Consider the following 23,597-nt stretch of genomic DNA (forward strand, 5'->3'; position numbering starts at 1 on the left):
AAGTACTTGACAACCACACTGCTGTCGTCAGATACTTCCTTTGCACTTCACAGCACAAGCCACAGAAAATCTCCACAGTACTCAGCAGAAATAACGTGAATCATGTTCAGCTATACAGAAATACAATAATAAGACATGTTGATGAAAACAAGGCAGGAATATACACTTGGAAGACAAAACAAATCTGCTTATCTACTGTTCCTCTCCAAACAGAGTATTATAAAGCGTTGTTGCTTTTTCTTTTTAATTTATAATACATTTTATCAGTGGTATCATCTGAAGAATAAACCAGGTGCAGCATATAGAGACGATTCAGCTCCGCCTTTTATAAACTGTAGAACCTTCACATAAGATTTATAATATATTTACTCTTGGTTTGTAACCTCTTCATACTCGGTAATCACCTGTATACAATGTATACCTGAGATTAGACACCTGAATGCAGCTTAGCTAAATGTAGGGTAAACCCACTACTAGACGTGAATGTACATAGCACAATCAAAAGCATAACAAAAAGACAATGTAAAATTACTTAGTTTGAATTTGAAATGAGTAGTAGGGGAGTAGTAAATGTCAACGCTAGTTAAAGGGACATGAAACCCAAAACATTTTTCTTTCATGATTCAGATAGAGAATACAATTTCAAACAACTTTCCAATTTACTTCTATTATTTAATTTGCTTCTTTCTCATGTTATCCTTTGCTGAAATGTTTATCTAGGCAAGTTCATGTGCAGCAGAGAACCTAGCTTCTAGCTGTTGATTGGTGGCTGCATATATAAACTGATAGTGCATTGCTGCTCCTTCAACAAATGATACCAAGAGAATAAAACAGATTAGATAATAGAAGTAAATTAGAAAGTTGTTTACAATTGTATTCTCTATCTGAATCATGAAAGAAAATTTCTGGGTTTCATGTCCCTTTAAATCTTATTTTCTAATACATCATGTGACTGCCACTAGCCAAACACAAAATGCATATACGTATATCCTGTGAATCTTGCACATGCTCAGTAGGAGCTGGTGCCTCAGGAAGTGTGCATATAAAAAGACACTGCATTTTTAGATAATGAAAGTGACATGGAAAGTTGTTTAAAATTGTGTGCTCTATCTGAATTATGAAAGTTTACATTTTTACTTGACTGTCTTTAAGCTCTTTTCTGTGCTGGATATATAAATTAAAAAGTGCAACACAAATGATGTAGATAAAAACAGGGTAAAACAGAAACACAAACCCCTGTAGTCAGAGACAGAGACACTAGTGAAGTATCACGTCACACTTATATGATATAAGTGCAGGCAGTGGCAGGTTAACATTTTTTTTTTTAAAGCTGGGCACCCACCCTTGGGGGCTCGGTCACAGTTGCGACATATGCACCCCCTGTAGTTCTGCCCTTGTGCACAGATATTTCTGTGTTGCTCATTTTTACGAATATGTTCTGCATCGAAGAGAGAAAAATGCAGCAGACCACGGCTATTTTTGGTATTATGAACAAATGCCGAAATGCACATGTCCAGCCACTGCTATCTAGCAGATCATCTTTCCAATAGCTTTACAGAAGGATTTTACTGCTTCAACAAACAAGAAAAGCAAATAATGCATATAATATTACTGGTACAACATGAAGAGCCAGCCAAATATTTTAGCCAAAATGTTTCTTTACATGGTCTGTATTCGGTTTCTAAGATCTTTTGTACACTACCTTTAAAGCCTGGATATCTTCCACTCTGATGACAAACTCGTCTCTCTCTCTAAAGATTCCTTCGCCGTCGCTTTCTACGTCCTCCTCATCAGTTTCCCCGCAGATGGCTGCAGTCTCCTGTTTCTTAGCAAGGTGAAGGGGTCTTGTGTCTTCTGGTTCCTCTTGCTCAGGGGAGGGCTGGGCAGGGGGTTCTTCCGGTGGTGGCGGCGGAGGTGGCGGCGCAGCAGCCTCCTGAGGAGATGGTGGTGAGACTGGAGCAGGTGGTTCCTGCTGAGAGGACGGTTCAGATGGCACTGGGCTGGAAACTTTTTCCTCTACTACTGCTGGAGCTTAAGAAAAGGGAAATATTTATTTAATCAAGAACTTTGTTTTGTTCAAATCCTAAAAAAAAAAGCTAAGCAATATTTATTTCATAAAAAATAAAAGCTGAAGTAATCAGTGCTTACAGCTTAATAGGGGCTGTTCTCAAAGCTTCATTTGTTGACAGGTACAAGCCACCACACATTTTGCCATCTTTATAAGTATGAAAACAAAACCGTATCACACCATCCCATAAAAGTTAATTGGGGGGGGGGGGGGGGGGGGGGGGAATTGTAATGTGCTTTCATTATTTATTTTGTCTACTTTTGCTGTAACTGCAACATTCTACACAGTGACTGCTTGATTAGTACACAAGTACTGAGCATGACACGGCATGACATTGGAGGTTTTGTGTGTATGATGCTTCTCATTGGCTAACCAGCTGTGTCCAGCTAAGGAGCTGAAATGTATTGGAGCATCCAAAGTGGGAGTTTAACTAGATGGATGTTATAGCAAGGGGTACAAAGGCAGAAATAATATGCAATAAATGAAAGCATTTTATTTTTGAATTGGGATGTTTTATTAATAACTGATATTTAATATTCATAAATAAAAAAAAAAATGCTTTGATGTTCTGTTAACAGACAAGCTGTCTAAAAAGTTAACTCACACAAACAAGATTCAGTGTGGCAAAGTAAGCATAAATATAGGGAAATTGCATAGGTAGGATATTTAGTCACCTTCATACATGACAAACACTCTGGTATCCTTATGCCTGTGTTAACAGAATGAACTTTGTCTATGCACATCAGCCCCTACTCTCACAGTACCACATCTCATGTGAGTGCTGATGTCAGAGGTCATCACATTGGCCAAGAATTCAGGAGCACACATCAGTGACTGTTTCTGCAGATTGCAGGTGTGTCTGAAAATGTGATGGAGGAATTGGTGAGGAACTTTTTTTCTGAAACTAAGAAAATGCTTTTGGGATGATATTGCTGGGGGGGAAAAAAATGTGAAAAGTTAGTTGAGAAACAGCTTAAAAAAATGGAGGGAGGGTTGAGCATGATTTTACTTTGGAGATGAAAGAGATGGATATAAAGTACGGGTTAGAATAAAGAGTAACAGAGACTGACAGGGAGAAATTGCTGAAACCTAAAAAGATTGATAAACTGCATGGAACAGAGAAGGGTGAAAGAAAAAAGTGAAAAGAAATAAAAAAAAAATTAAGGGTAAAGGAGGAACGAAGAATGGAGAGAGTGGTCATTTAGTGGTAAATGTATGTTGATGAAAACATGGTTTGCATGTTTGTGTTAAAAAAATGATTAATATAACATTCTGATTTCCACCAGTATCTCTTGAATGCTGAAATGCGCCCTAGAACACCAACAACACCAGCCATAAAGTCATAGTCAAAACATCTACTGACCTGTGCTTTCTGTTTCCTTGCGGTCTGTGGGATCATAGAGTGCAGAGATAGCTGAAGAAATACTCTTTTGCAGATCCTGGTTTTTGCTCACCGAGTCTTCCTCATCTGAAGAAAAGGATGGCAGAGTCTCCAAGTTACGCTTCAGTTCATCATCTAGTCGCTTGCAGGGGCTGGTGCAGCTCATCACTAGACTGTCACTCTCTGTAGAATCCAGTGGTCCAGAAAGCATTTGCGAGGTCATGCCATAAGAACCCTGAGAAGCCTGTGGGGTAGATGGAGGCCTAGTCTTAGTAGGACTGGTGTTTGCAGTGGGAAGCTGTTGTCTCTTGCCAGACTTTAGAAAGTCCAGAAAAGAGGCCATAAAGCCTGATTTTATTTCTGGCTGTTTTTCCTCTACCTCCTTGATCTTTTGCTTGATCTTCTCCCGTGTCTGGCTGTTGTCCAATGCATTTTCCTGAGCAGGAGGGAGCATTTCAGACTGATCCATTTGCAAAGTATCATTCGGTTTTGGCACCTGAAGTTTAATCTAAAAATAAAGGGAAACACTGCAAGATTATACAGCCATCAAGATGAGTGAATATATACAGTCAATTATTATTATTATAAAACTAAATTACTTTTATACATACTGCGAATATACTCTATCAGTTTAATAATTATGCAGTAATTTTCTATTGTCATCACTTTACCAAACATTTAAAGGGAAATTAAATCCAAAATTTTCTTTCATGATTCAGATATACAACTTTCCAATTTACTTTTATTATCAAATTTGCTTCATTCTCTTGGTATTCTATGCCAAATGAACAGCCATGCACTACTGGGAGCTAGATGAACAAATACCATGAGACAATTACAAGAGGCATATAGGTGCAGCCACCAATCAACAGCTTGTTCCAAGTAGCATTGCAGAGGATATCAAGATAAAGTAAATTAAATGAAAGAAGTAAATTGAAAAGTTGTTTAAAATCACAGTCTATCAGAATAATGAAAGTTTAATTATTAATTTACTATCCCTTTAATTCTAATTTATTCTGCTGTTACTGACATACCTTTATTGGTTTCAGTGGCTCCATTGGCATACTTTCCCTTCCTTCATCTAACATCCTTCTGCCTCTTCCTCTCCCTCTTCCTCGTGGTTTTTTAATACCATCATGTACCATCACATGGGGTTCTACTAAGGGTCTGATACGTGGCCTCCCCCTAGGCCTTGGGGGACCCTCCCTTTTGGGCTTAGTAGGTTTTCTTCCTCTTCGCTTAGGGCCATCCATATTATTAGGTGGACAAAAGTCAATATCCCCCATAGGGCTTATATTTGGACGTGAACGGCAACTAGATATTAAATCTGGGAGCAGGTCAGGAAGTCTACGGCTATTTAATCTGATATCTGCAGGGACATCTTCTTTGTCTTCATCATCTTCAAATTCATACTCCTGAGCATAGTTCTTCTTAGGTGGCTGAAAAGAAGGTTCCCGCTTCTTTAGCAGGTGAAATGAAGATGTTTTAAGAAGTTTCTTAGGTTTGGAAGAGCAGAAAATCGGAGAGGTCAATCCAGGTTTCACCTCTGATGACTGCTGACTATGACCTGATTGAATCAACCCTAACTGTTCTGTGTTAACAGTGGATGGCAGTTCATGTTTTACAGATACAGAATCCAAACCCAAGTGAACATTCTGTTGATTGTCATTACTTTCAGAAGTGCAGTAACCTGAATAGCTTTGGCTAGTCTGCATCATTTCATAGCTGTTTTTCATTGCCTCATTTCTGTCCATGCTTTGGGAGCCATCATCTCCACAACCTGTTTTAGGAAACTCATCATTTCCACATGGGGGTGGGCAGAACATATCTTCCATCCCAGGAAAAAAGCTTCTCTCTTCATCTTGCAGAAGAGAATCTGGAAAACAGATAGAAGTCAAAGGAACAAAGCGTTGTTTTGATCCTTGAGGGCTTGGGCTATCAAACTGATCCTTGGGCTCCATCTGAGTTTGAGGTACTTGCTGGGATGTTTCAGCATCCAATCTCAGACCTTCTCCTCCATCAGGTAAAAGATGTGGTTGATTTTGTACTGAACCAGTCTGGCCTAAGTGAGTTTCTAAGTTTAAGTCAGGCTCCAGGAAGTCTTGAATTTCTTGTGGTCTTGATAAAGCTTGCATGCCATCATTTTGAGGAAGGCCCTCCATGGCCTCAGACTGAAGAGCTGCTTGCATCCTCTCAGGCTGCATTTCTGCTTGCATTCGTTCTGACTGCAGTTGTGCCTGAAGCTGAGGGGACTGCTGGTCATTTTGAATCTGATGAGAGTCCATTAGCTGTGCCTCTATTGACTGAGAACGAGAGTGTACCTCCATAGACTGAGAGCGGACATGAGCTTGCATTTGTTGTGACTGCAAGTGGGCCTCTAAAGCCTGTGACTGCAGCTGCATTTGTAACTGAGGAGATTGTGCTTCAGCTTGAATCCTCTGCGACTCCATAAGGTGCATATCCATAGGTGTTTGTACCTTTCTCTGGTGTGCCTGAAGCTGACTCTGGGTATGGGTAAGAACAGACTGCAGGAGTTGTGACTGCTGAGTGGTAGACTGGTGGGTAAGTGATAGTGGCAGATCAGGAGAGGTATCCATCATCATTGGAGTGCCTTGCTGGCTCTGAAGCATACTATGAGTCTCCATAGACTGGCTCTCAGCTACCATTCTATGGGCCTGTGATGCATGCTCAGGGGTCTTTTGAAGATAAGAATGAGCCTGATTCAAGTCTTTATTTGAGGTGTCCATGTGTGGAAGATGATCCACTGATTTTTTAATGTCCTGAGTAAAGGAATCCATTGGGCCAGTCTGATGACTGTAATGGACAACAGAAGTACCCAGGGATTCTGGAGTTGACCTTGTATTAGAATATTCCTTATGCCGGTCTCCTTTTTTCTTATCCTTTAAGCCCTGTAAAGACAACTCCAACCCTTGGTTGTCAAGGTTTGAATTAGTCCTTATAACACTTTGTAAGTGATACCTCTCCTCTGTTTTACTCATCTCATAGCCCATTGATTTATTTGATCTTTCTTCACACTCCACTAAACTCTCTGAGGAGACTCGTGGGGGACTCTGAGACTGAAGTAGGTGTTGAATGAGGAAGTCTTCATCATCCGTCCTTTCTGTAGACAGAAGGTCTGAATCTGATTTTGGTTTGCTGTAGGAAGATGTTCTTTCTAGGCTGGGCTGGGAATTCTGATAACTTTGTGAATGAGACGCCTGCATGAAAGAAGGTGAAAGCACTGAAGTCAAGTACTTTTGAGACTGTCCAGGGGAAGCTACACTTTGAGACCGATTTGATGTTGGTGATTGTAATGGCCTAATTATCTGAGAAGGACTAGAATCTGCTAAATTTTGAGCATGGCTGACTGAAGAATAACCAATAGACTGGCCATGACTGGACATTGCAGGAGAATGACCAGTACTGTAACTGAGAGATGGGCTAGCAGTTGGTAAACCCTGGGAATGAGCAGGAACATAATTCTGAGCTTGACTGACATGAGGCTCTGTTTGCACACTATAACTTGATAACCCCTGCAATTGCTCTGGAGAGTATGTTTGATTTTGGCTCACACATGTCTGCAAACCTTGTGACTGGCTTGTTGTATAGCTTTGAGACTTGCTCCCACTAGTTAGATCTTGGGCTTGGCTTGAAGTAAATCCTTGTGACTGAGTTACAGCAGAAAGGTTCTGGGATTGAGTAACTGAATAGCTTTGTGACTGTGTCATAGAAAGAAGATTTTGGGGCTGTCCAGGGGAGTAGGCCTGAGACTGGCTAGCAATAACAGAACTGGGCTTTGGAGTGGAGGAGGAGTAATTGTGTGTCTGTCCAGTGGTAGAAATGCTTTGGCACTTTGGAGTGGCGGTGGAACGGGGAGTCTGCCTAGAAGCAGAGTAACTTTTAGACTTGTTGGAAGATGAAGAGGTGGAGTATCCAGGGGATTGAATTATTGGTCTGTAGCTCTGAGACTGTTCTTGGCGGGATTGTGAATTTTTCTGCTGTGACCCTTCACTGCTAACAGGTGACTGGTCCCCTAATGGGCTGCAAGACAAAGAAGAACGATGCTGCATTTGCTGGTAACTGCCTCCACAACTTAAATAGTGCTGCAGTGAATGTGCAGCTGCGGCAGCTGAGGGAAGCTGGGACTGAGCACTAGAGGGCCGCTGGTAGTGCTTAATGACGCTGTCTTGTCTGGGCATTGCCCTCTCGATTGAAGAAGGAGAACTTGAAAACACAGAGGCATTGTATAATTGCGATGTTTGTTCTGAAGGACCGAGGGAGGAGGAGAGCAGGTTGAACTGAGAAGGAAGGTGACGTGATGCTGATTCTTGAGCACTACGGTAAGCTGAGCTCTGAGATGATAACCCAGTCCCTAAAACTGTGCTACCAAGACGGTCAAAACTCAAGGAAGAGGGTACTGAGGACTGTGAAGTTTTTATGTGGAGGAGAGGATCATGAGGAGAAAGGAGTCCATTTGAAGTGGGGCTAAAGGTGGCATCTTGAAGTGTTAAGGAAGATGTTACAGGGAAGCTTCTACTGCTAAAAGATGCCGGATGTTGATAAGCAGAAAGGGCAGAAGATGATGGAAAAGTACCGGATCCTGGAATAGCTCCAGATATAAATAGCTCTGCTGGGGCAGGTGTGTGCATGGCTACAAAAAGGAAACAAAAAAATATTTAATCTCATGCCAAACATTACATTCCAATATGTATTATATATAAGAGATGCACAAATACTGTATTCATTTGAAATACTTTTTATGAACAGATTCACTTGATCCAGGGCTCCTAACTTTCTGAGTTATTCTCCATATATCTATATACAAATACCACTGTATGCCTCCTGAAACTATGTCTGGCTCCTAAATATTCTTACTGGCTCCTAAATTTTAAACAGATTTGTCGACCCCTGACTTGATCTGACTTTTATATATCTTCCTTCTGTTGGAAATATAGCCAATGGAGAGATAAGCCAGCCACTGTATCAAACATGAGTATTTTTAATGCCAGATCACCCTTAATGTGTTTCAAGTGGCCGAATTGGAGGATTCATTTATTGAAAATAAGCAGTAGTTAATAACTACTTATTTAAATGGAGGATGACACCACAAAATGGCTTTTATTTTTGGCCTGACATCCACGTCCATGTATTTCTAGGAAGCACCTGCTTAGAGAAAATTCACCCTGGTTCGATACAGCATCACCAAGGAGAAAATAGGAATGGTTGATTTACCCTGTTAATGAAAAAGGAACATTTCACAGGGTACTGCAGTTTTCTAACTAGTACCAGAGACGGTTACAACTTATTGTAAATCAGCAGGTTGCTGCACGTTCCTACAGGTGTGAGTATACATCTGCATCAGATCTCTACTAATGTCAGCTGCAAGATAGTTTTGTGATGTCACCCTCTCTAAGTAGCTGACAGAGCTGCTAAAAAAAACCACATCTCTGAATCCTGAAATGTGTGGCTTTTGGCACAGAAAACAATCATTGTACCTGTCTGCCATGAGGGTGTGCGAAACTGAGAGAGCAAGGAAGAGGCTGAGGGACCTGGTTGAGGGGCTCTTGATTCCAGGGCAGAGATAAGATTCATAACCGATGCATCCGGGGTTGCACTGCTGGCATGATGGAGACCAGTCTCAAACAGCCCTGACAATCCTACATTGGAATAAATAAAAATAATTAATAAAGCACTTAATTAGGTGCCGGATAATCAGCAGTCAGTACCCTAAACATTGACTATTATCTACTAATAGCTCCAACAAAGATGATAAATAACAATATACTGCTATACACAAACGAATAGAACAGAGGGCTACATATAAAATACAGTTGAAGAGCTGCAATGATAAATGTACTGGGAACCTGTAAAACAAAGACAAATTGCTTTTGATGCACTGCACCATTTCTTTTTTTGCTAAAATTTGTTGCAAGAATAAAAGACTCTTATCTGATGTTTGGATGAGAGTTAGTACAAAGAACAAAGGATACTTTGAGGTACGTCATTTTGACATGTGTATTTGGATATACATCTCTGTTTTAGGAACATTAAATCTCACTAAAATCTTTAGTTCGTCTTACTTGATCAACCTTTTATTAAATTGTTTGCCTTTTTCCATTGTTCTTTCAGTCTTCTTGGTTCCTATTTAGTCTCTTCTCATGATGAATTTCCTTTTAGAAAGGTTAATTTCGGCACTATGAAATTATAGCAGTTCAGGTCATTGCTTTGATTTAAGACAAGTTTTTGGTTTCTCTCACACTCTTGAAGTGACATTTAGTATTTAGGGGTTAGTGGGCTTTACAGCCTTGAACCAGACTGGAGTAAATAGAAACCTCCTACAAATATTCAGACAATCTCATCCTTTTATTCCTGCTGCCTTCAGTTCACTTTCTTACTATCTGGGGTAAAATAGTGCAAGTTGTAACACTAATATACAGCTGAAGATTATTTGGCACAGATGGGGAATTAAAAGGGACATTGTACAGTAGATTTTTTTTTGCATAAATGTTTTGTAGATGATCATTTATATAGCCCATCTGGTAGTGGTTTTGTAACAATGTATAGTTTTGCTTATTTTTTTAACATTGTGCAGTTTTTCAGCCTCCTAACCAAGCCCCACAGTGTCAGATGTATACGTGCGTTTACAGACTCCTGCAGTGTTTTGTTTATGTTATCTGTCTTTTCATATGCAGGGGAGAGGAGGCGGGGGGGGGGGGGGGAGCATCAGTTTCTGTGCATATTATTCTTTATAGTAGAGTCTATTACATGAAAAACATAATTTATGTAAGAACTTACCTGATAAATTCATTTTTTATATTGGCAAGAGTCCATGAGCTAGTGACGTATCGGATATACAATCCTACCAGGAAGGGCAAAGTTTCTCAAACCTCAAAATGCCTATAAATACACCTCCAACCACACCCATAACTCAGTTAACAAATAGCTAAGTAGTGGGGTGATAAAATAAGGAATAAAAAAAAGCATACAAAAAGAGGAACTGGAAATATAATTGTGCTTTTATACAAAAATCATAACCACCATAAGAAAAGTGTGGGCCACATGGACTTGCCAATATGAAAGAAATGAATTTATCAGGTAAGTTCTTACATAAATTATGTTTTCTTTCATGTAATTGGCAAGAGCCCATGAGCTAGTGACGTGTGCGATAGAAATAGTCAAGATGTGGAAGTCCACAGAACAGTCACTAGAGAGGGAGGGATAAAATAAAAACAATTATTTCCACTAAAAAATTAAATCCACACAAAAAATAAGTTTCTCAAAAATTTCAAGAAACAAACTTAAATCATAAGCAGAAGAATCAAACTGAGACAGCTGCCTGAAGAACTTTTCAACCAAAGACTGCTTCAGAAGAAGCAAATACATCAAAATGGTAACATTTAGTAAATGTATACAAAGACCAAGTTGCTGCTTTGCAAATCTGATCAACCGAAGCTTCATTCTTAAAAGCCCAAGTTGTGGCGACTGATCCAGTAGAATGAGCTGTAATTCTCTGAGGCGGAGACTGTCCCGTCTCCAAATAAGCCTTGTGAATCAAAAGCTTTAACCAAGATGCCAAAGAAATGTCAGAGGCTTTCTGACCTATCCTAGGACCAGAAGAAACAACAAATAGACTAGAAGTCTTCCTGAAATCTTTAGTAGCTACGACATAATATTTCAAAGCTCTAACAACATCCAAAGAATGTAAAGATCTTTCAAGAGTATTCTTAGGATTAGGACACAAGGAAGGAACAACAATTTCCCTACTAATGTTGTTAGAGTTCAAAACCTTAGGAAGAAACAGACTTACGAGCCTGTAGCAATGTATTAATCACTGAGTCAGAGAAACCTCTATGACTAAGTACTAAGCGTTCCATTTCCATACCTTCAGATTTAGCGATTTGATATCCTGATGGAAAAATAGCCCTTGAGACAGAAGGTCTGGTCTTAACGGAAGTGGCCAAGGTTGGCAACTTGACATCCGGACAAGATCCGCAAACCAAAATCTGTAATGCCATGCTGGTGCTATCAGAAACACATGTGATTGTTCCATTATGATCTTGGAGATCACCCTTGCAAGAAGAACTAGAGGCGGAAAGATGTAAGCAGGTTGGTAAAACCAAGACACTGCTAATGCATCCACCATCTCCGCCTGAGGATCCCTGGACCTGGAAAGATGCCTGGGAAGTTTCTTGTTTAGATGGGAAGCCATCAGATCTATTTCGGGAAGACCCCACATCTGTATAATCTGATAAAATACATCTGGATGGAGAGACCACTCCCCTGGATGTAAAGTCTGATGGCTGAGATAATCCGCTTCCCAATTGTCTACACCTGGGATATGTATCACAGAAATTAGACAGGAGTTGAATTCTGCCCAAGAAAGTATTTGAGTTACTTCTTTCATCGCTAAAGGACTGCGAGTTCCACCCTGATGATTGACATATGCCACAGTTGTGATATTGTCTGTCTGAAAACGAATGAATGATTCTCTCTTTAATAGAGGCCAAGCCTGAAGAGACCTGAAAATAGCACGGATTTCTAAAATATTGATTGGTAACCTCGCCTCTTGAGAATTCCAAACCCCTTGTGCTGTCAGAGACCCCCAGACAGTTCCCCAACCTATGAGACTTGAATCTGTTGAAATCACAGTCCAGGAAGGACAAACAAAGGAGGCCCCTTGAACAATAAGGTGATGGTTTAACCACCAAGTCAGAGAGAGTTGAGTGTTGGGATTTAAGAATATCAATTGTGATATCTGAGTATAATCCCTGCACCATTGATTCAGCATGCAAAGCTGCAGAGGTCTCATATGAAAACGAGCAAATGGGATCGCGTCCGATGCTGCATTCAAGATACCTAAAACTTCCATGTACATAGCCACTGAAGGGAATGATGGAGACTGAAGGTTTTGACAGGCAGAAACCAATTTCATTTGTCTCTTGTCTGTTAAAGACAGAGTCATGGACACTGAATCTATCTGGAAACCATGTCTGAGGAATCAAGAAACTCTTTGGTAAATTGATCCTCCAACCATGTCTTTGAAGAAACAAAACAAGTTGATTCGTGTGAGATTCTGCTAAATGAAAAGATTGAGCCAGTACCAAGATATCGTCCAAATAAGGAAACACTGCAATACCCTGCTCTCTGATTACAAATAGAAGGGCACAGAGAACCTTCAAAAAGATTCTTGGAGCCGTCGCTAGGTCAAATGGAAGAGCGACAAAATTGGTAAATGCTTGTCTAGAAAAGAGAATCTCAGAAACCGATAGTGGTCTGGATGAATCGGAATGTGAATATATGCATCCTGTAAGTCTATTGTGAACATGTAATGACCTTGCTGAACAAAAGACAAAATAGTCCTTATAGTCACCATCTTGAAAGTTGGGACCCTTACAAAGTGATTCAAGAACTTTAGATCCAGAACTGATCTGAACGAATTTTCCTTCTTCGGAAGTGGAACTAGTACAAGTACCCCTGAAAGCTCCAGATCTGAAACGCATTTCAGAAAGGCCTGAGCTTTCACAGGATTTGTTGGAACGTGAGAGAGAAAAAACATAATTTATGCTTACCTGATAAATTTATTTCTCTTGTAGTGTATCCAGTCCACGGATCATCCATTACTTGTGGGATATTCTCCTTCCCAACAGGAAGTTGCAAGAGGATCACCCACAGCAGAGCTGCTATATAGCTCCTCCCCTCACTGTCATATCCAGTCATTCGACTGAAACAAGACGAGAAAGGAGAAACCATAGGGTGCAGTGGTGACTGTAGTTTAATTAAAATTTAGACCTGCCTTAAAAGGACAGGGCGGGCCGTGGACTGGATACACTACAAGAGAAATAAATTTATCAGGTAAGCATAGATTATGTTTTCTCTTGTTAAGTGTATCCAGTCCACGGATCATCCATTACTTGTGGGATACCAATACCAAAGCTAAAGTACACGGATGATGGGAGGGACAAGGCAGGAACTTAAACGGAAGGAACCACTGCCTGTAGAACCTTTCTCCCAAAAACAGCCTCCGAAGAAGCAAAAGTGTCAAATTTGTAAAATTTTGAAAAGGTGTGAAGCGAAGACCAAGTCGCAGCCTTGCAAATCTGTTCAACAAAGGCCTCATTTTTAAAGGCCCAGGTGGAAGCCACAGCTCTAGTAGAATGAGCTGTAATCCTTTCAGGGGGCTGCTGTCCAGCAGTCTCATAGGCTAAGCGTATTATGCTCCGAAGCCAAAAGGAGAGAGAGGTTGCCGAAGCTTTTTGACCTCTCCTCTGTCCAGAGTAAACCACAAACAGGGCAGATGTTTGACGAAAATCTTTAGTAGCCTGTAAGTAAAACTTCAAGGCACGGACTACGTCCAGATTATGCAAAAGACGTTCCTTCTTTGAAGAAGGATTAGGACACAATGATGGAACAACAATCTCTTGATTGATATTCCTGTTAGAAACCACCTTAGGTAAAAACCCAGGTTTGGTACGCAGAACTACCTTGTCTGAATGAAAAATCAGATAAGGAGAATCACAATGTAAGGCAGATAACTCTGAGACTCTTCGAGCCGAAGAAATAGCCATCAAAAACAGAACTTTCCAAGATAAAAGTTTAATATCAATGGAATGAAGGGGTTCAAACGGAACTCCCTGAAGAACTTTAAGAACCAAGTTTAAGCTCCACGGGGGAGCAACAGTTTTAAACACAGGCTTAATCCTAACCAAAGCCTGACAAAATGCCTGGAAGTCTGGAACTTCTGCCAGACGCTTGTGCAAAAGAATAGACAGAGCAGAGATCTGTCCTTTTAAAGAACTAGCTGATAAGCCTTTGTCCAAACCCTCTTGGAGAAAGGACAATATCCTAGGAATCCTAACCTTACTCCATGAGTAACTCTTTGATTCACACCAAAAGATATTTACGCCATATCTTATGGTAGATTTTCCTGGTGACAGGCTTCCGTGCCTGTATTAAGGTATCAATGACTGACTCGGAGAAGCCACGCCTTGATAGAATCAAGCATTCAATCTCCATGCAGTCAGTCTCAGAGAAATTAGATTTGGATGATTGAAAGGACCTTGTATTAGAAGGTCCTGCCTCAGAGGCAGAGTCCATGGTGGAAGAGATGACATGTCCACTAGGTCTGCATACCAGGTCCTGCGTGGCCACGCAGGCGCTATCAGAATCACCGATGCTCTCACCTGTTTGATTTTGGCAATCAGTCGAGGGAGCAGAGGAAACGGTGGAAACACATAGGCCAGGTTGAAGAACCAAGGAGCTGCTAGAGCATCTATCAGCGTTGCTCCCGGGTCCCTGGACCTGGATCCGTAACAAGGAAGCTTGGCGTTCTGGCGAGAAGCCATGAGATCCAGTTCTGGTTTGCCCCAACGATGGACCAGCTGAGCAAACACCTCCGGATGGAGTTCCCACTCCCCCGGATGAGAAGTCTGACGACTTAGAAAATCCGCCTCCCAGTTCTCTACGCCTGGGATGTGGATCGCTGACAGGTGGCAAGAGTGAGACTCTGCCCAGCGAATTATCTTTGAGACTTCTAACATCGCTAGGGAACTCCTGGTTCCCCCTTGAACCAGTCGTGATGTTGTCCGACTGAAATCTGATGAACCTCAGTGTTGCTAACTGAGGCCAAGCTAGAAGAGCATTGAATATTGCTCTTAACTCCAGAATATTTATTGGGAGGAGTTTCTCCTCCTGAGTCCACAATCTCTGAGCCTTCAGGGAGTTCCAGACTGCGCCCCAACCTAGAAGGCTGGCATCTGTTGTTACAATCGTCCAATCTGGCCTGCGAAAGGTCATACCCATGGACAGATGGACCCGAGAAAGCCACCAGAGAAGAGAATCTCTGGTCTCTTGATCCAGATTTAGTAGAGGGGACAAATCTGTGTAATCCCCATTCCACTGACTTAGCATGCATAATTGCAGCGGTCTGAGATGCAGGCGCGCAAATGGCACTATGTCCATTGCCGCTACCATTAAGCCGATTACTTCCATGCACTGAGCCACTGACGGGCGTGGAATGGAATGAAGGACACAGCAAGCATTTAGAAGTTTTGATAACCTGGACTCCGTCAGGTAAATTTTCATCTCTACAGAATCTATAAGAGTCCCTAGGAAGGAGACTCTTGTGAGTGGTGATAGAGAACTCTTTTCCACGTTCACTTTCCACCCATGCGACCTCAGAAATGCCAGAACTATCTCTGTATGAGACTTGGCAATTTGAAAGCTTGACGCCTGTATCAGGATGTCGTCTAGATACGGAGCCACCGCAATGCCTCGCGGTCTTAGAACCGCGAGAAGTGAGCCCAGAACCTTTGTAAAAATTCTCGGGGCAGTGGCCAACCCAAAGGGAAGAGCTACAAATTGGTAATGCCTGTCTAGAAAGGCAAACCTTAGGAACCGATGATGATTTTTGTGAATCGGTATGTGAAGGTAGGCATCCTTTAAGTCCACTGTGGTCATGTACTGACCCTCTTGGATCATGGGTAGGATGGTCCGAATAGTTTCTATTTTGAATGATGGAACTCTGAGGAGATCTTTAGAACCAAGATTGGTCTGAAGGTTCCCTCTTTCTTGGGAACCACAAACAGATTTGAATAAAATCCCTGTCCTTGTTCCGTCCGCGGAACTGGATGGATCACTCCCATTACTAGGAGGTCTTGCACACAGCTTAGGAATGCCTCTTTCTTTATCTGGTTTGCTGATAACCTTGAAATATGAAATCTCCCTTGTGGAGGAGAAGCTTTGAAGTCCAGAAGATATCCCTGAGATATGATCTCCAACGCCCAGGGATCCTGAACATCTCTTGCCCACGCCTGGGCGAAGAGAGAAAGTCTGCCCCCCACTAGATCCATTTCTGGATAGGGGGCCGTTCCTTCATGCTGTCTTGGGGGCAGCAGCAGGCTTTCTGGCCCGCTTGCCCTTGTTCCAGGACTGGTTAGGTTTCCAGGCCTGTCTGGAATGAGCAAAAGTTCCCTCTTGTTTTGAAGCGGAGGAAGTTGATGCTGCTCCTGCCTTGAAATTTCGAAAGGCACGAAAATTAGACTGTTTGGCCTTTGACTTGGCCCTGTCCTGAGGAAGGGTATGACCCTTGCCTCCAGTAATGTCAGCAATAATTTCCTTCAAGCCAGGCCCGAATAGGGTCTGCCCCTTGAAAGGAATGTTGAGTAATTTAGACTTTGAAGTCACGTCAGCTGACCAGTATTTAAGCCATAGCGCCCTACACGCCTGGATGGCGAATCCAGAATTCTTAGCCGTTAGTTTAGTCAAATGAACAATGGCATCAAAAACAAATGAGTTAGCTAGCTTAAGCGTTCTAAGCTTGTCAATAATTTCATTCAATGGAGCTGTCTGGATGGCCTCTTCCAGGGCCTCAAACCAGAATGGCGCCGCAGCCGTGACAGGCGCAATGCATGCAAGGGGCTGCAAAATAAAACCTTGTTGAATAAACATTTTCTTAAGGTAACCCTCCAATTTTTTATCCATTGGATCTGAAAAAGCACAACTGTCCTCAACCGGGATAGTGGTACGCTTTGCTAAAGCAGAAACTGCTCCCTCCACCTTAGGGACCGTCTGCCATAAGTCCCGTGTAGTGGCGTCTATTGGAAACATTTTTCTAAATAAAGGAGGTGGGGAAAAAGGCACACCAGGTCTATCCCACTCCTTGCTAATAATTTCTGTAAGCCTTTTAGGTATAGGAAAAATGTCAGTACACACCGGCACCGCATAGTATCTATCCAGCCTACACAATTTCTCTGGAATGGCAACTGTGTTACAGTCATTCAGAGCAGCTAATACCTCCGCAAGCAATACACGGAGGTTCTCAAGCTTAAATTTAAAATTAGAAATCTCTGAATCAGGTTTCCCCGAGTCAGAGATGTCACCCACAGACTGAAGCTCTCCGTCCTCATGTTCTGCATACTGTGACGCAGTATCAGACATGGCTCTAACAGCATTTGCGCGCTCTGTATCTCTCCTAACCCCAGAGCTATCGCGCTTGCCTCTTAATTCAGGCAATCTAGATAATACCTCTGACAGGGTATTATTCATGATTGCAGCCATGTCCTGCAAGGTAATCGCTATGGGCGTCCCTGATGTAATTGGCGCCATATTAGCGTGCGTCCCCTGAGCGGGAGGCGAAGGGTCTGACACGTGGGGAGAGTTAGTCGGCATAACTTCCCCCTCGACAGAACCCTCTGGTGATAATTCTTTTATAGATAAAGACTGATCTTTACTGTTTAAGGTGAAATCGATACATTTAGTACACATTCTCCTATGGGGCTCCACCATGGCTTTCAAACATAATGAACAAGTAGGTTCCTCTGTGTCAGACATGTTTAAACAGACTAGCAATGAGACTAGCAAGCTTGGAAAACACTTTAAAACAAGTTTACAAGCAATATAAAAAACGTTACTGTGCCTTTAAGAAACACAAATTTTCCCAAATTTTGAAATAACAGTGAAAAAATGCAGTTACACTAACGAAATTTTTACAGTGTATGTAATAAGTTAGCAGAGCATTGCACCCACTTGCAAATGGCTGATTAACCCCTTAATACCAAAAAACGGAATAACAAATGACAAAAACGTTTTTTAAACAGTCACAACAACTGCCACAGCTCTACTGTGGCTTTTTACCTCCCTCAATACGACTTTTGAAGCCTTTTGAGCCCTTCAGAGAAGTTCTGGATCATGCAGGAAGAAGCTGGAAGTCTGTGTCTGTAATTTTTGCTGCGCAAAAAAAAAGAGCTAAAATAGGCCCCTCCCACTCATATTACAACAGTGGGAAGACTCAGTGAACTGTTTCTAGGCAAAATTCAAGCCAGCCATGTGGAAAAAACTAGGCCCCAATAAGTTTTATCACCAAACATATGTAAAAAAACGATTAAACATGCCAGCAAACGTTTTAAAATACACTTTTATAAGAGTATGTATCTCTATTAATAAGCCTGATACCAGTCGCTATCACTGCATTTAAGGCTTTACTTACATTACTTCGGTATCAGCAGCATTTTCTAGCAAATTCCATCCCTAGAAAAATATTTTAACTGCACATACCTTATTGCAGGAAAACCTGCACGCTATTCCTCCTCTGAAGTTACCTCACTCCTCAAAATATGTGAGAACAGCAAAGGATCTTAGTTACTTCTGCTAAGATCATAGAAAACGCAGGCAGATTCTTCTTCTAAATACTGCCTGAGATAAACAGTACACTCCGGTACCATTTAAAAATAACAAACTTTTGATTGAAGAAATAAACTAAGTATAAAACACCACTCTCCTCTTACGACCTCCATCTTAGTTGAGAGTTGCAAGAGAATGACTGGATATGACAGTGAGGGGAGGAGCTATATAGCAGCTCTGCTCTGGGTGATCCTCTTGCAACTTCCTGTTGGGAAGGAGAATATCCCACAAGTAATGGATGATCCGTGGACTGGATACACTTAACAAGAGAAAACCTCACAGGAGGTCTTATTCTGAAACCTATTCGATACCCTTGAGAGACAATATTCTGAATCCAATGATTCTGAACGGAACCTGCCCAAACGTCTTGAAATAATTTCAATCTGCCCCCCACCAGTAGAACTGGATTGAGGGCTGCACCTTCATGCAGTTTTGGGGGCTGGCTTTGATTTCTCAAAAGGCTTGGATTTATTCCAACTCGAAGATGGCTTCCAATTGGAGCCAGAGTCCTTATGGGAAGGAGTGGTTTTCTGTTGTCTATTCTGACAAGAGGAACAAAACCAATTAGAAGCAAAAAAACTCCCTTCCCCCCAGTAATATTGGAAATAACAGAATCCAACTGAGAACCAAACAAATTATTAGCCTGGAATGATAGAGATAGTAACCTAGATTTAGATACCATGTCAGCATTCCATAATTTGAGCCATAAAGCTCTTCTAGCTAAAATAGCCAAAGACATATTTTTAACATCAATCTTGATTAGATCAAAAATAGCATTACCGAGAAAATGATTAGCATATTGAAGCAAACAAACAATGCTAGACAAATCATAATCTTTTTCCCGTTGTGCTAAGCTATCCAACCAAAAAGTTGATGGAGCTTCAACATCAGCCATAGAAATGGCAGGCCTGAGAATATAGCCAGAATGTAAATAAGCTTTCCTTAGATAAGATTCAATTTTCCTATCTAAAGGATCCTTAAAAGAAGTACTATTTTCCATAGGAATAGTAGTACACTTGGCAAGAGTAGAAATAGCCCCATCAACCTTAGGGACTTTTCCACAAAACTCTAAATTAGCCACTAGCAAAGGGTACAACTTTTTAAACCTAGAAGGTTTACATTTATTAGAAGGCGGAATAGCAGACATAAGCCTAGATTTAGAGTTTTGCGGCCAAAGGGGTGCGTTAGCTACGCGTCTTTTTTTTCTACCGCTGCTTCTAAACAACGCTGGTATTTAGAGTTCTCTGAAGGGCTGCGTTAGGCTCCAAAAAGGGAGCATAAAGGCATATTTACCACCACTTCAACTCTCAATACCAGCGTTGCTTACGATAGCGGCTAGCTGGAAAAACGTGCTCGTGCACGATTCCCCCATAGGAAACAATGGGGCAGTTTGGGCTGCAAAAAAAAACCTAACACCTGCAAAAAAGCAGGGTTCAGCTCCTAACGCAGCCTCATTGTTTCCTATGGGGAAACAGTTTCTAACTCTTCACCTAACACCCTAACATGAACCCCAGGTCTAAACACCCCTAACCTTACACTTATTAACCCCTAATCTGCCGCCCCCGCATTACACAATTAATCTGCCGCTCCGGACAACGCCGCAACCTACATTATCCCTATGTACCCCTAATCTGCTGCCCCTAACATCGCCGACACCTACATAATATTTATTAACCCCTAATCTGCCCCCCCCAAGCTATTTAATAGCTTTTGTACCTAGTTAAACTAAATACAAAGTTGCCTGTAAAATAACTATAAATCCTAAAATAGCTACAATATAATTATTCGTTATATTGTAGCTATATTAGGGTTTATTTTACAGGTAAGTATTTAGTTTTAAATAGGAATACTTTAGTTAATAAGAGTTAATTTATTTAGTTAGATTAAAATTATATTTAACTTAGGGGGGGTGTTAGGGTTAGACTTAGCTTTAGGGGTTAATACATTTATTATAGTAGCGGCGAGGTCCGGTCAGCAGATTAGGGGTTAATTCTTGAAGTTAGGCGGCGGCAATGTTAGGGAGGGCAGATTGGGGGTTAATACAATTTATTAGTGTTTGTGAGGCGGGAGTGCGGCAGTTTAGGGGTTAATACATTTATCAGAGAAGCGGCGAGGTCCAGTCGGCAGATTAGGGGTTAATAAGTGTAGTTAGGTAGCGGCGACGTTGGGGGGGCAGATTAGGGGTTAATAAATATTATGTAGGTGTCGGCGATGTTAGGGGCAGCAGATTAGGGGTTCATAGGGATAATGTAGGTGGCGGCGGTGTGCGGTCGGCAGATTAGGGGTTAAAAAAAATTATTATAGTGGCGGCGATGTGGGGGGACCTCGGTTTAGGGGTACATAGGTAGTTTATGGGTGTTAGTGTACCTTAGAGCACAGTAGTTAAGAGCTTTATAAACCGGCGTTAGCCCAGAAAGCTCTTAACTACTGACTTTTTTTTGCGGCTGGAATCTTGTCGGTAGAGGGTCTACTGCTCACTTCAGCCAAGACAAAATACCGGCGTTAGGAAGATCCCATTGAAAAGATAGGATACGCAATTGGCGTAAGGGGATCTGCGGTATGGAAAAGTCGCGGCTTGAAAGTGAGCGTTAGACCTTTACCTACACGACTCTTAACACCAGCGGGCGGCCAAAAGCAGCGTTAGGAGCCCTTAACGCTGCTTTTGACGGCTACCGCAGAACTCTAAATCTAGGCGATAGCCTTCTGTATTGCAATATAATTTTTCATATCAACAGGGATATCATGTACATTAGATGTTGAAGGAACATCAGATACTGTACTAGTACTAATAGAAAGCATGCAAAAGCTTATTATGACAACTATTACATACTACAGCCGGAGATATAATCTCTGCTAGTTTACAACAGATAAACTTAGCTTTGGGATATAAGAAAAAGAGGGCGCCTCATAGTGTGATATATCCTCAATGGGTTTGTAAGCATAAATGGCAAAAGGCTTACCAGAAAGAGTTGCACCGTGCTATGACCTGTGCCAGCAAGCAGGCTAGCACTCAGCAGTGGCTAGTACACTGTTCTCGAAATCCCCAAACGATGCTGTCAGTCGAAATCCAACGTAGGATGTGTTTCAGATGGGAGTGCAATGTCCCTCTATGTTCCCGATTAAGTTGGTATTAGGTTTTATTGCCTGAGGAAACAACCTGTATTCTTGGTCGAGAAAAGTGTTGCTGTAAAGATTAAAGTGTTGTTTTTATCATATGAAATATCGGAAGTTGTCTTCATTGTTTATCTGAATACCAACTTCACCAGGGAACGCAGAGGGACATTGCACTCCCATCTGAAACACATCCTACATTGGATTTCGGCTGTCAGCATCATTTGGGGATTTTGAGAACAGTACTAGCCACTGCTGAGTGCTAGCCTGCTTGCTGGCACCGTTCATAGCACGGTGCAACTCTTTCTGGTAAGCCTTTTGCCATTTATGCTTACAAACCCATTGAGGATATATCCCACTATGAGGCGCCCTCTTTTTCTTATATTCCTGTAGATCACCTTCACACCGGGTTCAAGTGGAGCGGACTTTGTTCAACCTATTATTTACCTCACAGATCCACACTGTTGTATAATTGCCTTTGTTTTCCATAAAGAGTTAACTCTGGTAACATTTCTCTTGTTGTTTTACTACTAATCAAGCGTGCCCCTACAAGTTCCCCTTTTTTTACACTTAGCTTTGGTAGAACTGTGTTCAGGCAGCATGGTTTCTACAGCAGCTTCTGAGACAGGATCAGATTGAGACATCTTGTTATATGTAAAAGAAAAAATAACATTTAAACAATAATATCTTATTTCCTCATATAACAATTTCAGGAATGGGAAAAAATGCAATTCTAAAATAAGCAAAAAACAAATAGCATAGCCCTCTGAGCATAAAGAAGGCAAGGAACATATAGGAAGTGGGGTAAAATAAAACCAATTTTTTTTTTTTTTTGCACCAAGTTTGACGCAAAACGCAAAAGGAAGCATAAAATATTTTTGGCACCAACAAACATCCGGAAATGACGCAACGCGCGTCATAACAAACAACTTCGCGCCAAACAACCTGGCGTCAACTAAGAAGCAGGAAATGACGAACTTACGTCATCATAGACGCACATTCACGCCAAAAAATTTTCACACCAAGAATGACGCACTAAATACCAGCATTTTGCGCCCTCGCAAGCCTAGATTTGCCCGCAAATTTTAAGGAAAAACAAGTCAAATAGGAAAAAAAAAGACTAAACCCCAGGTAAGAAAATATTAAAAAAAATAATTTCCTAAAACAGGATTCCCATACTGAAACTGCTAGACTGCAAAGGGAAATATACATAGACCTGACTCATGGCAAATATTAGTGAACACATATATTTAGAACGTTATAAAAATACATAAAGTGCCAACCATAGCTTAGAGTGTCTTAAATAATGATACTTACTTACCGAAAGACACCCATCCAAATATAGCAGATAGCCAAACCAGTACTGAAAACTATCAGCAGAGGTAAAGGTATAAGAGTATATCTTTCATCTGAAAAGGGAGGTAGGAGATGAATCCCTACGACCGATAACAGAGAACCCTTGAAAAGATTTCCTGTGAGAGAAACCATAAAAATCAATAGGCGATACTCTCTTCATATCCCTCTGACAAACACTGTACTCTGAGAAGAATTGGGCTTTTGAGGTTTGGGAAACTTTGCCTCGCCTGGTAGGATTATATATACCATATACGTCACTAGCTCATGGACTCTTGCCAATTACATGAAAGAAATTGGTATATACTGTCCCTTTAAGAGTTCTGACACCCTCAATCCCCATACATCATGTACTGCAAAGGTTCAGCCGCCCCTGACATGCAATCAGGTAAGCATGCTGCCTGTTTGTAGTCCTGACATGCAGTTTCACACACAATATCAACTGGATATAGTCTCCTGGGGAAAATGGACTGTTACAGTGTTCTCTGGTGACTGCACACTTTGTGC

General features: G+C 41.4%; 1 protein-coding gene across 2 annotated transcripts in view; it reads right to left on the reverse strand.

Moving 5' to 3' along the window:
* PRR12 (proline rich 12) overlaps positions 1–23,597 on the reverse strand; it is a 192,688-nt gene that overhangs the window by 66,547 nt on the left and 102,544 nt on the right. The window contains exons 3-7 of one of the 2 annotated variants that reach the window (XM_053690851.1): positions 8,945–9,106; positions 4,484–8,100; positions 3,829–3,957; positions 3,432–3,693; positions 1,703–2,031 (exon numbers count right to left, since the gene is read on the reverse strand). In XM_053690851.1, the coding sequence (XP_053546826.1) occupies positions 1,703–2,031; positions 3,432–3,693; positions 3,829–3,957; positions 4,484–8,100; positions 8,945–9,106 (4,499 nt within the window). Of the gene's footprint in view, positions 1–1,702; positions 2,032–3,431; positions 3,958–4,483; positions 8,101–8,944; positions 9,107–23,597 lie in introns of both variants that reach the window. The other variant, XM_053690850.1, reaches the window with a different exon arrangement.

The sequence above is a fragment of the Bombina bombina genome, chromosome 8 (assembly GCF_027579735.1).
Source record: "Bombina bombina isolate aBomBom1 chromosome 8, aBomBom1.pri, whole genome shotgun sequence".
Lineage (NCBI taxonomy): Eukaryota > Metazoa > Chordata > Amphibia > Anura > Bombinatoridae > Bombina > Bombina bombina.